The sequence below is a fragment of the Eubalaena glacialis genome, chromosome 15 (genome assembly GCF_028564815.1).
Source record: "Eubalaena glacialis isolate mEubGla1 chromosome 15, mEubGla1.1.hap2.+ XY, whole genome shotgun sequence".
Classification (NCBI taxonomy): Eukaryota; Metazoa; Chordata; class Mammalia; order Artiodactyla; family Balaenidae; genus Eubalaena; species Eubalaena glacialis.
The window spans coordinates 71,898,533-71,912,893 of NC_083730.1; the positions used below are offsets into that span (position 1 = coordinate 71,898,533).

At 54.6% G+C, this 14,361-nt stretch overlaps 1 protein-coding gene across 2 annotated transcripts in view; it reads right to left on the reverse strand.

Moving 5' to 3' along the window:
- The window catches only part of AP1B1 (adaptor related protein complex 1 subunit beta 1), a 51,713-nt gene that overhangs the window by 7,250 nt on the left and 30,102 nt on the right, over nt 1–14,361 (reverse strand). For both annotated transcript variants that reach the window (XM_061170469.1, XM_061170468.1), the window contains 8 exons: nt 12,951–13,071; nt 12,494–12,589; nt 11,364–11,479; nt 10,849–11,014; nt 5,536–5,634; nt 4,802–5,061; nt 3,985–4,186; nt 2,419–2,562 (listed from right to left, as the gene is read on the reverse strand). In XM_061170469.1, coding sequence (XP_061026452.1) covers nt 2,419–2,562; nt 3,985–4,186; nt 4,802–5,061; nt 5,536–5,634; nt 10,849–11,014; nt 11,364–11,479; nt 12,494–12,589; nt 12,951–13,071 — 1,204 coding nt within the window. The remainder of the gene's footprint in view (nt 1–2,418; nt 2,563–3,984; nt 4,187–4,801; nt 5,062–5,535; nt 5,635–10,848; nt 11,015–11,363; nt 11,480–12,493; nt 12,590–12,950; nt 13,072–14,361) is intronic.

Genomic DNA, 14,361 nt, shown 5'->3' on the forward strand with positions numbered 1-14,361 from the left:
GTTGGTACACTCATCTGGCTCTCCACTAAGACAAAGCAGTGATAATACCTGTTAAAATGAACCTACATGCAAAGGGCAAGCTCCCCGAGGGCCAGCTGATTCTGACAACCCATGACATTAAGGTAGGCACGTTGAGGTTCTTAAACACTTTAAGATCACATAAGGGGGACCTCCCTGGTGGCGCAGTGGTTAAGAATCTACCTGCCAATGCAGGGACATGGGTTCGAGCCCTGGTCCGAGAGGATCCCACACGCTGCGGAGCAACTAAGCCCGTGCGCCCCAACTACTGGCTCTAGAGCCCACAAGCCACAACTACTAAAGCCCGCGTGCCTAGAGCCCGTGCTCCGCAACAAGAGAAGCCACTGCAGTAAGAAGCCCGCACACCACAACAAAGAGTAGCCCCCGCTCACCACAACTAGAGAAAGCCTGTGCACAGCAACAAAGACCCAATGCAGCCAAAAATAAATGAAATTAAATCTTTAAAGAAAAAAAAAAAAGATCGCATAAGGGTTGGGGGCAGAGGCTTTGGTGCCACAGCCCTACATTTAGTTCCAGACTCTGTCACTTACCAGCTATGTGACCTTAGGCAAAAGCACTCAGATTTCTCAACTGCAAAAATGGGAATAACAGCATCATAAGGCTGCTGGGAAGACTTAGTGGGATGGTGGCCATGCCACGTTCATGCAGTACCCGGCACGGAAGTGTGTGGTTGCTAGCACTAGACTTGCCGTCTGCTGGGGGCCCCTCAGGCCCAGATCCTGCCAGGAATCCTGGCTGGGGGCTCTGGCCACCACCACTGTGGTGTAGCGGGCAGGGCAGGGCAGGTGCTGGCTCATAGCTCCCCAGTCATGAGGGAGATGTCCCTGTGCCCCTGAAGCCCTGCTGTGTCCTGCTTTGGGGAGGGGACCTCGGAAGAGAGAGAGGGGCTCTGGCTGGGAACGAAGCAGCAGACATGGTGTGTGACCTGAGTGTTGTGAGGGATCAGGCCACGTCTGTCCCCTCTGGCAGCTTCCTTGAGGCTGAAAGCCTGGCCCACACTGTGCTCTCCTTAGTGCCAGGCCCATGTGTTCTCACACCCCGAACTCAGCTCTCCTTCCCTCACCCTGCCCCTTGCCCACTGTTCCAGCTGGAATCCCCCTCCCCGCCAGCCCCACGTCCTGCCACGCCTGCCTCCAGTCTGCCTCCAGTCCAGCCTCCTTTCCACCCCTACAAGTGCCTTGCTGTCCGGCAGCCATCAGCCAACTCCTGCCAGTCTCCTCACTGGCTCCTTGCTTCTGCTCTAGCCTTTCCAGTCTGGCCTCCACATGGTGGCCAAAGGATCGCTCTCAAGTGCAAATTTGCTTCATCTCTGCTTAAAACCTTCCAATGTCTCCTGCTGCACCAGGATCAAGAGCAAAGCCTCAAAGCGGGTGCCACCGACCTCGCCAGCTTCCTCCCTCCTCAGCTCTGGTCCAGGCAAGAGTCTGGGGGTGGGGGGCGGGGGTACTGCCCTGGGTGACCCAGTGGGCATTGTGGGGCACCGCCAGGCAGGCAATGGTGGCAGGGGGGAAACACTGTGTTTGGTGGGCTGGGGTCATGGATGCTGCCTTGGGGACAACGGTCTTCACAATGAGCCACTGTCCTGCAGCCCTTGAGTATTTTCTGCATGGTTTCAACATGCCCTGAAATTTCTAGGAAACTAATGATGGTGAAAATCAAGGGAAGCCTGTTCCTTGTTTTGTTTGGAACTTTACTGGAAGTCAGTCACCATTTCAGAAACTAATGGCACCTCTGGCCACATCACTCATGGCACGTGAGCTACAAACACTCTCTATAGCTGTGGTGTCACTGTGACTCTGCACTGCTGCCAGCACCCAACAATGTCATCAGATCTGGGGCGGGCATGCCCAAGCCTCCACAACACAGAAACACACCATTTCACTCTCTTCCTTTTAAGCCTCTTTTATGCGATGACAACATCTTATCATTTTTGAAATTATATGTGTAGGTAGGATGTACAGTCCACAGATCTCATTTATTATGAAAGGAGGGGGAGTTATAAAACCCCTATTATCAATAAGGAGCTTTGGGTCGGACAGCACTGAGAACCACTGACCCAACTAGATGGGACTTTTGCCAGTTTTCTGGAAGGTGTGGGCTCTCCCTCAACTCTGGGCCTGGAGCCCTCTCCCCATTTTTGCCTTGCTAATTCTGACTTGATCCGAAGGCCTGAGCTCCAGCAACACCACCCTCTGGGAAGCCTTCCCCAGGCCTCCACGCCCGACTTAGCATCCCTTCCCTGTGCTCCCTGCTGCCCTCAGCCTCGTGCTGGCCAACTGCTGCTCCGGGAGCCCATCCTGGCCGGCCTGAGCCGATCCCACACAGTGGGCCACTTAAGGAGCCCACACGTCCTGCCACGAGAGAAGCCATGGCACTTACTGCTTTGGGAGCCACATATGATCCTGATAAGGTGCCCACGCCACTGGTCAGGTCAAAGAGGTCACTCAGGCCACTGCCCATGGGTGCTCCTAGGTTGGCTGGTACTGCTGCTGCTGGGGGTGACACGAAGTTGGGGGCCCCGATCTAGAAAGGAAGGGAAACGGGTCAAAGGCGGGCATCAAAGGCAGGGACATCAGGGCCTCAGGATGAGTGTGGCCACCTGGCCCTTTAGAAAACAGGGGGGCAGGCCAGGAGTGGGTATTGCAGGGCTGCCATCACATCAACTCTAAGTTGCAGAAACAAGACAGAGTGAGGTGGGTGGAGAGGAGAGGCCGAGCCCTCCCGTGCCCCGCAGGCCCTGAGGGAAAGGGCTGGGGACACTCACAAACTAACAGCCCATGGATAAAGGGGTACTTGAGACACAATGCTGTGAGGGGGCTGTGCTCAGGAGACGGGAGCACGCACCCCAGGATGTCAGAGAGGAGTCGTGGGGACTGAGAGGGCCGGCGAGCCTCAGGATAACAAGGCAACTTCATCGTAGGGTAGTGAGGATGGGCTGAGGAATTAATGGACATGGGGGCCCAAGGGCAGCTGGATGCTGGGCAGTCAATGCGGAGGCTGCCAGGACACTGGACAGAGGCCAGGGCTAGCAGGGAGGGACTGCTTTGACATCATCCAACCCTTGGGATGCTGGGTGGGCGATCTATGAGCAGGGTTGGTGGCACAAGGGTTGAACCATACCCCTTCAGGCTCATCCCCCATCTCCAAGCAGAAGCAGGCAGAGTGAAGAGAACAGGCAGCCACATGCAGAGAGAAAAGCCAGGAAAGAAGACACAGAGAGATAAAAAAGAGAGGGAAAGAGGGAGAAAATTAGTCATTGCTGCTCCACCCAAAAGGGGCCTGGTGTGAGGCTGTGCCGGGCCTATGAGGGGTCCACATTGTCTCTGTGAAGGGCATGACCCACTGGCCTCACTTGACCACCCTCGTCCTTCCTACCCTTTCCTATGCTGTGGCCTTGGGGACCTGAGCCAGGCATGGCCAAGTGACAAGGGCCCCACTGCCCCCTCCACCCGGCTCTACCAGCTGCCTGAAGAAATCCCAGGGAAACACCCAGGCCAGTCTTACCACCCCCTTTCACAGGGGAGGAGGGACTGTCCCTGACCTCTCATGGGCCTCTCTCAGGCCTGCTGGGCTGCTACCCCCAACCAGTGCAGCGTGTGGGGTAAGTGGATGCAGGTATGGCTCCTCCAGCCTTACAGGGCCAAGATGCCAGACTCAGGGGAAGGGGCTAGGACAGGCCCTACACTGCCCCAGGTCTCTTGGGGTTCAGCAGCCTGGCAAGGGGCTAAATCCTGTGTCTGCCACTTAGCAGCTGTGTGCTCTTGGAAGGAAGGTCACCTGACCTCTTTAAGCCTCAGTTTCTCACCGATGTGTAAGGTGTACATGATCACCTTTGCAGGCAAATGTGCCTGAAGCCCTTGGTTGGCATCTGGCAGAGAGGGCGTTCAATGATCGCTCTTCCAAAGATCACTATCAACCTCATCCAGAGGGGGCCCCAGGACATACCAGGCTGTCGAGGCCGCTGCCAAGAAGGTCCACAGCTCCCATCTGCACCGAGGAGGTGGCCAGGGGTGGGCCACTCACCGGAGGGCCAAGGTCCAGGTTGAGGAGGTCGCCCAGCAGGTCGCCCTGGGTGGGGATGACATCCAGCTGCTCGCCAGGGGGCGCTCCGGCAGGGGCCGTCTCCGGGCTCTCCGTGCTCTCACTCCTGCCAGGACAGGGCAAGAGGTTCAGCAGGGTGGGGGGTCAGGCTATCTCAGGGAGGCCAGAGCCCCCAGTCTCCAGGATCCACCCTCAGGACAGGCACCTGGGTCTCCTCACTGTCCCAGAAGCCTGTCTATATCCCCCCCTTCCTCCCGCTTCCAAAGCCTGATCCATCTTGTTGGCTCTCCGAGAGATCCAGCTTCATGGGCTGAGGGAAGGGAGGGCCATCTGTATTCCCCTCACTCAGCCCACTCTAAAGAGAAGAGCGGGTGCTGGTCCCAGAGGACTGGACAACCAGGCCAACAACCCTGGGAGCCGCAGAGCAGGAAGGCGAGAGGAACAGGGCTCTGGAGTCCGGCAGAATCGAATCTGAGCCCAGCTCTGCTGCCTGGGATGCTGCACCAGGCACTCAAGCTCTCTATGCCTCTTGTCCCCATCTCTTAAGAGGGGACATCTCTCAGAGCTGTTGTCACCGAGTCAACACCTGGTATGTAGTAAGCATTCACTAAAAAGTTGCTAGAATCGTAATTTTGTTCAGACTCAGGCCCGAGCGCTTGTGCTACTGAACCGAGGAAGCAGGTGGGGGGGCTCAGGCCAGCGAGTGGTCCCCGGTACTCACGAGGCCGTGCGGGGCGGCAGGCTCTTGTGCACGACGCCCCGGCCCCCCTCCACAAAGGCGCTGGGCGGCTTGTGGTAGACGGAGGCCAGGGTGCCGATGTAGCAGATGAGCTCGTCCAGCAGCGTGGGCTCGATGAGGTCTGTCTCCTCTGAGATGAGCGGCTTCTCCGCCAGCACCACCTCCTTGGCAGCCACGGGGTCCGTGGAGAGCAGGCGCCAGTAGATGTAGCCGCGGTCTCGCAAGTCCGGGTTGTCTGAGTCCTGGGAGGTGATGAGAAGCCAGTGAAACTCAGAGCAACCAGGTGAGGGGAAGGGGGAGCCTCATCCGTAGTCCCACGACACGGGTGGGATCACAGGGCGACTGATGATGGCAACCTGAGAACTGGCGGGAGCACACCCGTAAACCGCCTGAACAGATGTGGCCCAGCCCCCCGGTTTCCCCCCAGCCCGCTCCTGCCTCTGTTCCCTGCCTCCTCCACCGTCTGCCCTCCCGGTTCTCAGGGACTTCCCTCTCCTCTCTCATTTATGGTCTGGCTCAAAGTCACCACCTGCCCCCGCCCCACCTCTATCTGATTGTGACTGAGCTCCTTGAGCAGGGATCCTGGAATGCTCTGGGGCCAAACCCCAGTGGTGCCAGTTTTAGGGGCAGGACCACCCAGGTCTGACTCCTTGGACTGAAGCTCCCTCCGTGGAACAAGGGCTGTGCTGGGCACAGCAGGGAAGCTGCGCACCCACCTGAGTGGCCAAGCTGAGGACCTGCTGCACCAGCTCCTGGGTCTCTGTCGGCTTCTTCAGAAAGAGTTTCACGATGGCTGTCAGCAGCTGCAGCTGGACCTGCAGGAAGACAGAGAGGAGGCGAGGAAGGAGTGTAAGCTTCTTGTGGGGACAGTAGGAAACCAGGTGAGGACCTCAGAGAGGGAAAACGATGTTCAAAGACTGAGAACAGCTTTTCTGGGTTTGGGGTTAGCCACGCAAACAGGCCAATTCCAGCAGGGGTGAGGTAGTGCTGAGAAGCCTGGACCTTGGCCCGACTGCTCAGGAAGGAGCTGGCCACGGCGCTATCTGGCAACCCCAGGCAGATGGAGGCTGCTGCCCAGTGCTAAGGTCCCAGAAACCCATCAGGGCTCCAGGCCTCACAGCCTTCAGGAGCTCGCAGCTTACGGAGGCAACACGTGTGCCTGGTATGCTTATTAAAGACCATCTGCCAACAAGTGGAACAGGTGCCAGGGATGCCCAGCAGACGGGGGCAGCAGGGCTCACACAGTCAGCCTGTTGTGAGGAACTGTGCTTCCACCAGAGGGCAGGAACCATTCCTGCCCCACCCCCACCAGCCCCACCTCTCACCCGCCACTGCCTTCACCTGAACGTGCCTCCTGTGCCCCCTCCCACTTCTGTAGCCTCCTGTCCCCCTCACTGGCGCCACCCCACAGTACTGGAAATGCTTTCCAGCCACTGGGCTGCCCTGCGGAGAGATCTCCTTGAGGGCAGGGATCGTGTCTGTCACTGCTGCATCCCTGGCTATTGTTCATTCTAGTGCCTGGTGCGTAACAGGCACTTAAGAAAAACCTGCTGACTAAAAACACACCTCTGAAGAACAATTCTCTGTGCATAGCCCTTCCTTAGCCCCATCGCATTTTGTCAGTCCTGGGACAAGAGGACAGCCTGAGGCTCCCCGGACTGTGCTAGGGACAGGCCTGCGGCAGAAGGGTGGCAACGGGGCTGGTTGCACCTCCTGGGCCTGTCCGGCAGGAGGGAACTTACAAAAACAAATGGCTTAGCTGCCCTGGTATGCAGGGCGGGCTGACAGCAGGAGGCAGGATTGAGGGGATGCAGTCTGTTTCTGGGACTAAGCATCCAGAGTCCCTGCAATTTGGTGACACACGGGCCAATGGCAGAGGAGCAGGCTAGCTGTGTCCAAGGCAGGAAGCGGCTCGGGGACTGGCTTTCAGACCTGGCTCGAGTCCCTGGCTGGGTAGCCTAGAGAAAGCCACTTACCCTCAGTCGTTGAGGGAGAGGTGTGGCCTACCTCAGGGGGTTCTTGTGAGCTCTGAAGACGCAATCTATGGAAGCTTACTTGGAGCCAGAGTTAGACCACACCTCATTTGAACTCTGATTCTACCACTTTCCAGCTGGTGACCCTGGAAGAGCCATTTAACTTCTGAGTCTGTTTCCTCATCTATAAAATGGAGGCAACACCTCACAGAGTTGATGGGAAGAGTCAATGAGACAACAAACGGAAAGAACTGACTGTGTCCTCTGCTCAATGCACAACAGCTGTCATCATCGTCAACGTCACCACAACTGCCACACAGGGACTCTTTACCAAGTTCTCCCCAACCCCGGGCAGCTGGCTGCCAGCACTCATTCATCACTGTCGGGTCTGCAGTGCTGCCTGGGAACAGGGCTGCCTCAGCTCCCTACCTAGTCTCCCCACACACACACTGAGGCCCCTGTTAGCCTGCAGGTCAGGGCAGTCCCCCTGCCAAGATGCTGCTGCCCCTGCCCTCAGACAGGCCAGACACAGCGCTCCCTGTCCACGGCTGGAGAGGCTTAGGAGCCAGGATGAGGGGGCTCAAAGAGACAATCTAAAATAAGTTCCTAGGACTTCCCTGGTGATGCACTGGTTAAGAATCCGCCTGCCAATGCAGGGGACACAGGTTTGAGCCCTGGTCCAGGAAGATCCCACATGCCGCAGAACTAAGCCCGTGCGCCACAACTACTGAGCCCACGGTCCGCAACTTAGAGAAAGCCAGCGCAGCAACGAAGACCCAATGCAGCCAAAAATAAATAAATAAAATAAGTTCCCAAACTGCAAAGCATTAAGTATTCTTATAAAAGCTCTGAACTGTGCTGTGAACCCAGGAGGCAAAGGAAGCAGGCCACCTAATTAAAACACCATCATCACCCAACTACTGTTTGCTGAGCACTGGAGTGGGCAGTTTACATCCAATAAGCTTTGCAGGAACCCTGTGCTAGAGATGAGGAAATGGGCTTGGCGGGTTTAACGCTCCAGATCCTACAATGGGGGAGGAGCCACAGGCAGAAACACCCCCACAGGGCATCCTCTGCAGTCATCCCAGCAGGACCTGACTACAGGAGCAGAAACCAGCCCAGACTGGGCTTTGCTTCTCAGACAAAGGAGGGAGGCTGGTGCGGTGGAAGTGGAGGCAGCCCTGGGGCAGGCTGCCAGCTGGACGTGGCAGGTGGCAGTGGGAGTCGGTGGGAATTACTATTATTATTTTGTGACGGACACCTGTTGTTTTTCCCACCCCGCATCCATTCGATCTTCTGGCTTTGAAACGCTGGCTTTCCCTCAGAGAACTGTCCTTCTCTCTGGCCCTCTCAATCCACGGAGACAGGGACTGGCTCAGGGTAATGCAAACAGGCCTGAACTGTTGCTGGAACCACTGAGGGGAAGGCAGTTACGGGGTTGCTAAGTGAGAAGGACGTAGCCTGGAAGCACTGACCCCTCACAAGCTTCACTGGTGGGGAGCCTGCCCAAGGACAACGCCACCCAAGGAAGGCACAGACAGCCCCGCTGCCACCGCCCACGCACCTACACCCAGGGGTGCAGAAGAGAGAACGCTCCTTGGACTCAGCTACAGGAACCCATAGGTCCCCTTTTCTGCCTGCACAAGTGTGCTTTTAAACCAATTCTGACCAACACCAACACCACCATTAATGAGTGCTTCTAATTTAGGGGCTGCGCACATGTTAGGGACATTACACAAAGCATCCCATTTAACTTTCACAGCACAGGATGAGGGAAAGTCTTATGACTCTCATTTTGTAAATGAGGAAACTGAGGCTCAGATAGGTAAAGGGTTAGCATAAAGGCAGCAAGCCAGGAAGGGGCAGAAGAGGGGTTTGGACTCTGGTATCTCCGATTCAAGGTCCAGGGTCTGACCCACTGGGTTCCACTGCGCCAGCTGGGCAGCTAAGATTTCTGTGCTCACAGACATTTTAAAGGCCCCACGTGCATGAGCAGACAGTTCACGTAAGAGGGAATACAAATGTACAGATGTTCAACCCCACTCAAAACAGAAATGCAAACAAAACTATACCAAGGTACCATTTGTTATCAACCAGATAGGCAAAAATAAAGTCTGAGCATGCACTAGGCTGGCAAAGGAGGTAAGGAGAGGACTCTCCCACCTCTGAGACAGGAGTGTAAACCAGAACAATCTCCACACCAAGGGAATCTGCTACAGCAACCTGAACCTGCAATGCACGGGCCCTTCTACCTAGCATTGTGCTTCTAAGAATTCACCCTCCAGCTGCACATGCAGATGTGCTTTCCACAGGTTATTCACAGCAGTACTGTTTAAAAGAGCAGAAGGTTGGACACCTAAATATCCGTCAGGGGAGGCTGGTTGAACAAACATGGTCCTTCTGCATGAAGGACTCCTCTGAAACTGTAAATTAATAAATTAATAATGGCATAAATTAATAATTAATAATGGCATGGCCTTCAAATGTATTTTTAAGGGAAAAATGAAAGGTACTGAACAGTTTCAATTTGTATAGTTTACTATCAGTATTTAAAAATAAGTGAGGGGACTTTCCTGGTGGTGCAGTGGTTAAGAATCCGCCTGCCAATGCAGGGGACACGGGTTCGAGCCCTGGTCCGGGAAGATCCCACATGCCACGGAGCAACTAAGCCCGTGTGCCACAACTACTGAGCCTGCGCTCTAGAGCCCGAAAGCCACAACTACTGAGCCTGTGTAGCACAACTACTGAAGCCCGTGTGCCTAGAGCCCGTGCTCCGCAACAAGAGAAGCCATGGAATGAGAAGCCTGCGTGCCGCAACGAACAGTAGCCCCTGCTCGCCGCAACTAGAGAAAGCCCGCGCGCAGCAACGAAGACCCAACACAGCCAAAGATAAATAAATAAATAAATAAATAAATTTTAAAAAAAGTGAGAAGGAAATATATATATATAGTCGATCCTCATTATTCACAGAGGACACATCTGCAAATTTGTCTGCTTGCTAAAATTTACTGGTGATCCGGAAATCAGTGCTTGTGGCGTTTTCACGGTCATTCACAGACGTGCATAGCAGGGAAAAATTCGAGTTGCCTGAAGTACACATCCCCAGCTGAGGTCGAGTGAGGCGGTGCTCTGCCGTCTGTCTCAGCTCTCATATTGTAAACAAGTGACTTCTTCACAGTCTACTTAGTGCCATGTCTTCCACATTTTGGTGCTTTTTGTTGGTGATTTTGCTGTTTAAAATGCCCCCACCCCACCCCCAGTGTAGTGCTAAAGCGCAGTCTGGTGTTCCTAAGCACAAGAAGGCTGTGATGTGCCTTTTAGAGAAAATACATGTGTTAGATGAGCTTTGTTCAGGCGTGAGTTACAATGCTGCTGGCTATGAGTTCAATGCTAATGAATCAACAGTATATATTAAATAAGGTGTCTTTAAACAGAGACACACATAAAACAAGGTTTACCTTGACCAGCTGATAAAAATGCTGTGACTGGGGTTTGTAGGAACCCAACTCTGTATTTCTCCTGGGAGCAATGGTTTAGCACTTACTAAATCAGTGTTTGACTTTATGGAATATAAGTACCACAAACGATGAAAACTGACTATTCATGTCTCTGTAAAGGAACTGGCTGGTGTGTTCCTAAACTCTCTCTCTGGAAGTACCCGCAAGAAACCAATAAATAACATGGTGTTCTCCAGGAGAACTTGTGACCAGGAAAGTGGTAGGAAACAGAATTTTCACTATATATCCTTTTGTGTCTTTTCAATTTTGAACCAAGTCAATGTACTACCTATCCAAACATAAATACAAAATTAAAACAAAACCAGAAACTTTCGCAGTCTTCAATATCCACCACCACAGACTGTCCTCACATGTCCCCCTTAGGTACCGCAGTGTGGGAGCAAAGGGGCCACACCTGTCGCCCATACGGCACTCCTGTGTCTGTCCGCACTGTCACTGCAGTTTTAGGAGGGGCAGGGCCCTGAGGCCTGCTGGCTGAGAGGAGGGTTTCAGGGCAGGAGGGACCGCAGGTGCCCAAGTAGGCCACCCAACGTCTCACCTGGGTGCTCTCGTCATGGAAGCCCTCTAGGAAGCTCTCCAGCAGCTCATCCGCGTTGTCTATCCGCTCGGCGTACTCGCCCACAATCCAGATCATGGCGGCCCGGGCCTCAGGCTCGTCCAGAGAGTCCAGGTTCTCGCACAGCGTGGCGATCACACTCTCATACCTGGAGACCAGGGCACGGCCAGCACATGAGCACTGAGGGAGCCCGGGCCACCCAGGGGAGGCCCAGGAGGGGCCAACAGAGACGGGCAGCTGCCCCACAAGAGCCCGAGAGGCTGGCGAGTAACAGGATTTGAGTTTTATCCTTTATATTTTAGTTCTTATTTGGGCCTGGGGAGCAGAGCAGGGGCGGCTCAGGAGAAATAAGAAAAAAATAAAGGGTTTCTTTTCAGAATGTTGTTTGCGGCAGAAAAATAAGGAAGAGGGAGAGGCTCCTCCTTGCTTTCCCTCCCCACCAGCCCGCCCCTGGCAGAGCCACAACACCCTCATGGGGCAGGGGGGCAGCCACGTACTTGTTGGGGTACTTGCGGAAGATGTCCTTGATGACCACGATGGCTTCCTGGACCACGTAGTTGACCTTGGTCTGGATGAGATCGAGCAGCGTGCTCACGCAGCGCTCGGCAGATTGCTGTGTGGGAAGAGGAGAGTGTGGGCAAGGCCTTGCACCCACTTCCAGCAGAACCTCTGACCAACATGCCTTGGTCAAGGGCTCAGTCACACCTTGCCCGCCTTCCTTTTCACAGCAGGAAAACAGGAGAACCCTCTCTGCAGGTTAACAGGTGGGAGAATGCGCACAAAATGATGGTCCTGGGATGGCAGGGACACAGGGAGATAGAATTAGACTGAGGAGAAGGCCAGTAGAGCTTCTGAGAGCAGGGAGGGTCTTTGGAGCTCTTCTAGGCCAAGCCCTGAGAGCAGGGCTTCACTTCTACTTGTTCCACAAAAAGGGCTCCCGTGACCAAAAACATTTAGGAGGTCTCTGCTTGGATCAGCCCTCCCCACACCCCTCTACTCCATCACGCTGCACTAAGCTCTATGGGAGAGATTTCTCAGACTGCCATCACGGGTGCCAAACGGAAAACGTCTCAAGGGGCTGGGCTGAAGTGACCAGCTGTCCCAGATCCCCTAGCCTCCAGGAGATCCATTTAAGGAGAGTCAGATCAGTGATCAAGGAACCTCTCCAGAGGCAGAGAATGGGAGGGACGAAGTGCCAGGACACAGGGGTCTGAATGACCCTTGGGAATTTGAAGATAAGGGCACATGGACAGTTGAATCATGATACCTGCCAAAACGTCCAACAGGCAGAGCCCCTGCCCCAAAGCTCCACAAAGTGAGAGCTAAGTCTACCAGGGCCACCACCAGCTTGGGCTGCCACACTGTCTTAGCTAATGCTGCAGGAGACCCCTGACAATGACGGGCTAATTTCATCTGCAGCAACTCAGAGGCCCAAGGGAGATTACAGATGAGAAGGAGCCTAACCAAATCTGTACCGTGGGTGCCTTGGGGGCTCCAGTTGTGACCCTCAGGCCTTCCTGGACCATGAGCAGCTGGCAGATTCTGCTGGAATAAGACTGGTTTCCTGGTTTCAGCTTCCTTTCCTTTCCTCCTTCCCCCCGCCAAGGACAGAGTCTCAGAGCCTCACCTCCACCTTGATGGCGCAACGGCCAATGGCTCGCACAGCCTTCCGTACAAAGTCCACATCCACCTCTGTTGCGTACTCTTTCAGCTCCGCCAACACCTGTGGCCCAAACAAAGATGCAGTTGGGGGGATCTGGCAGGGCAACCTCCTGGAACACCCCTGGGCTGTGGGTATGCACATACCCCTAGAAGGGTGGGATTCTGCCTCCTGTTCGAGGTGGAAGTTCCAAGGGAGGGAGAGAGCTGTCACGTGCCCCAAGAGGAAAACAGGAAGGACTAGTTGGCAGGGATGGACAATCCTTAGTTTGGTTGATCTAGCTAACATATCCACCTAACTACCACTTCAATGGATGTGAAGTAATAACAGAGAGAACAAACTCTTTAATCACAAAAATATCAGTTAACATTTGTGGAGAGCTTGCTCACAGAGCCCGGTGTGCTGGGCACCACCCTCTGCTGACCTGGGCGATGTTGGCCTGGGAGGCCAGGCGGATCATGATGTCCAGCTTCTCCAGCTTCACGTAGATGGGGTCATTGTACTTCACAAAGAACACCTTCATCTCGTGCTTCAGGATCTCAGGCCTGGTGGTGGGCAAGGTTGCCCGAAGAGCAAAGAGCAAGTCATAGGCCCTGTGAGAAAACCCTTCCACATTTGCTGGGACATTTCTGGGGTCGGACATGGAAACTGACATCCGTGAAAGCAGTCGCCTCCATGGCTGCACGCTCCTGGGCACAGGACCTGCCAACCAAAGTTCTGACCGGCCCCTGTGTGTCCAACCACATTCCAGGAAGGGAAGAGGGAATATGAGCAAGAAACAGTTCACATTCAAGAGGCCACAGGCATCAGGCAACAGGCTTGGGAGTCAGGCCTCAGTTCCAATCCTAGCTGGTGACCTCAGGCCCGTTTCCTCACTCACGAAATAGGAAGCGTTCTGTGTCGGAAGCATTACCTTTGCAGGCCCGAGTTGCCAGTCTTAGAAAGGCCTGGCATCTGGGAATTCACCTTTTGGGAGTGCTCTCACTGTTCCCTAAATGATAAAGGTGGTTAACTGTGCCTTGACTGTTTGTATAAACAACATGGTTTTTGCTGAACACCTGCTTTCCTTCTAGGAGCCTGGAATTTTGGTAGGTGTCAGGCAGAGGGTGCCTTTATCACTCGTCCCCACCAAAAAAACCCAGGGTGCTAAGTCTCAAACAGGTATCCCTGGGCAGAAACATTACACACATGCTGCTGCACTGTCGCTGGGGGAGAAACATTCTCTGTGTGACCCCCCCATGGGAAGCCTGTACGAGGATTCCTCCAGACTCCACCTGTCTTTCTCCCTCATGATCCAGCTGTGCAGCCCTACTAGGTCGATGATAAACCTCAGCTATGAAAACAATTATATGCTGTCTCCTGTGAGTCCTTCTAGTGAATCTCTAAGTGTGTGTGTGTGGGGGGGCTGGTCCTGGGGATCCCGACACAGACACCTACATAACAGGGCTGTTGTGAGAGGTAGATGCAAAGCATCTAGCATGATCCATATCTGCCTCAGAGGAGGCACTTGCTAGGCAGGAACTGTCGCCAGTGTCATTGCTCCTCCCTCACCGGCACCACCCACCTCATTTTTCTTAGCTGAGGAAACCTGGGGGGGGAGGGGCCTGCCCTAGGTCACACATCTAGTGCTAATAAGGGCGAGAGCAAGATGAGAGTCACCACCCCTACCTGACTCCTACTCCCACACCCTTTCCAGAAAAGAGAGGAGGAACAAAAAGGAATGAGGACAGATGGTGAAGAGGTGAGAAGACCCAGCAAAGAGAAAGGAGGGACCCTGCCCAGGGTGGTCCTCAGTGCTGCTGAGCAGGCTGCGGGGAGGTTCTGGCAAAGCGAGG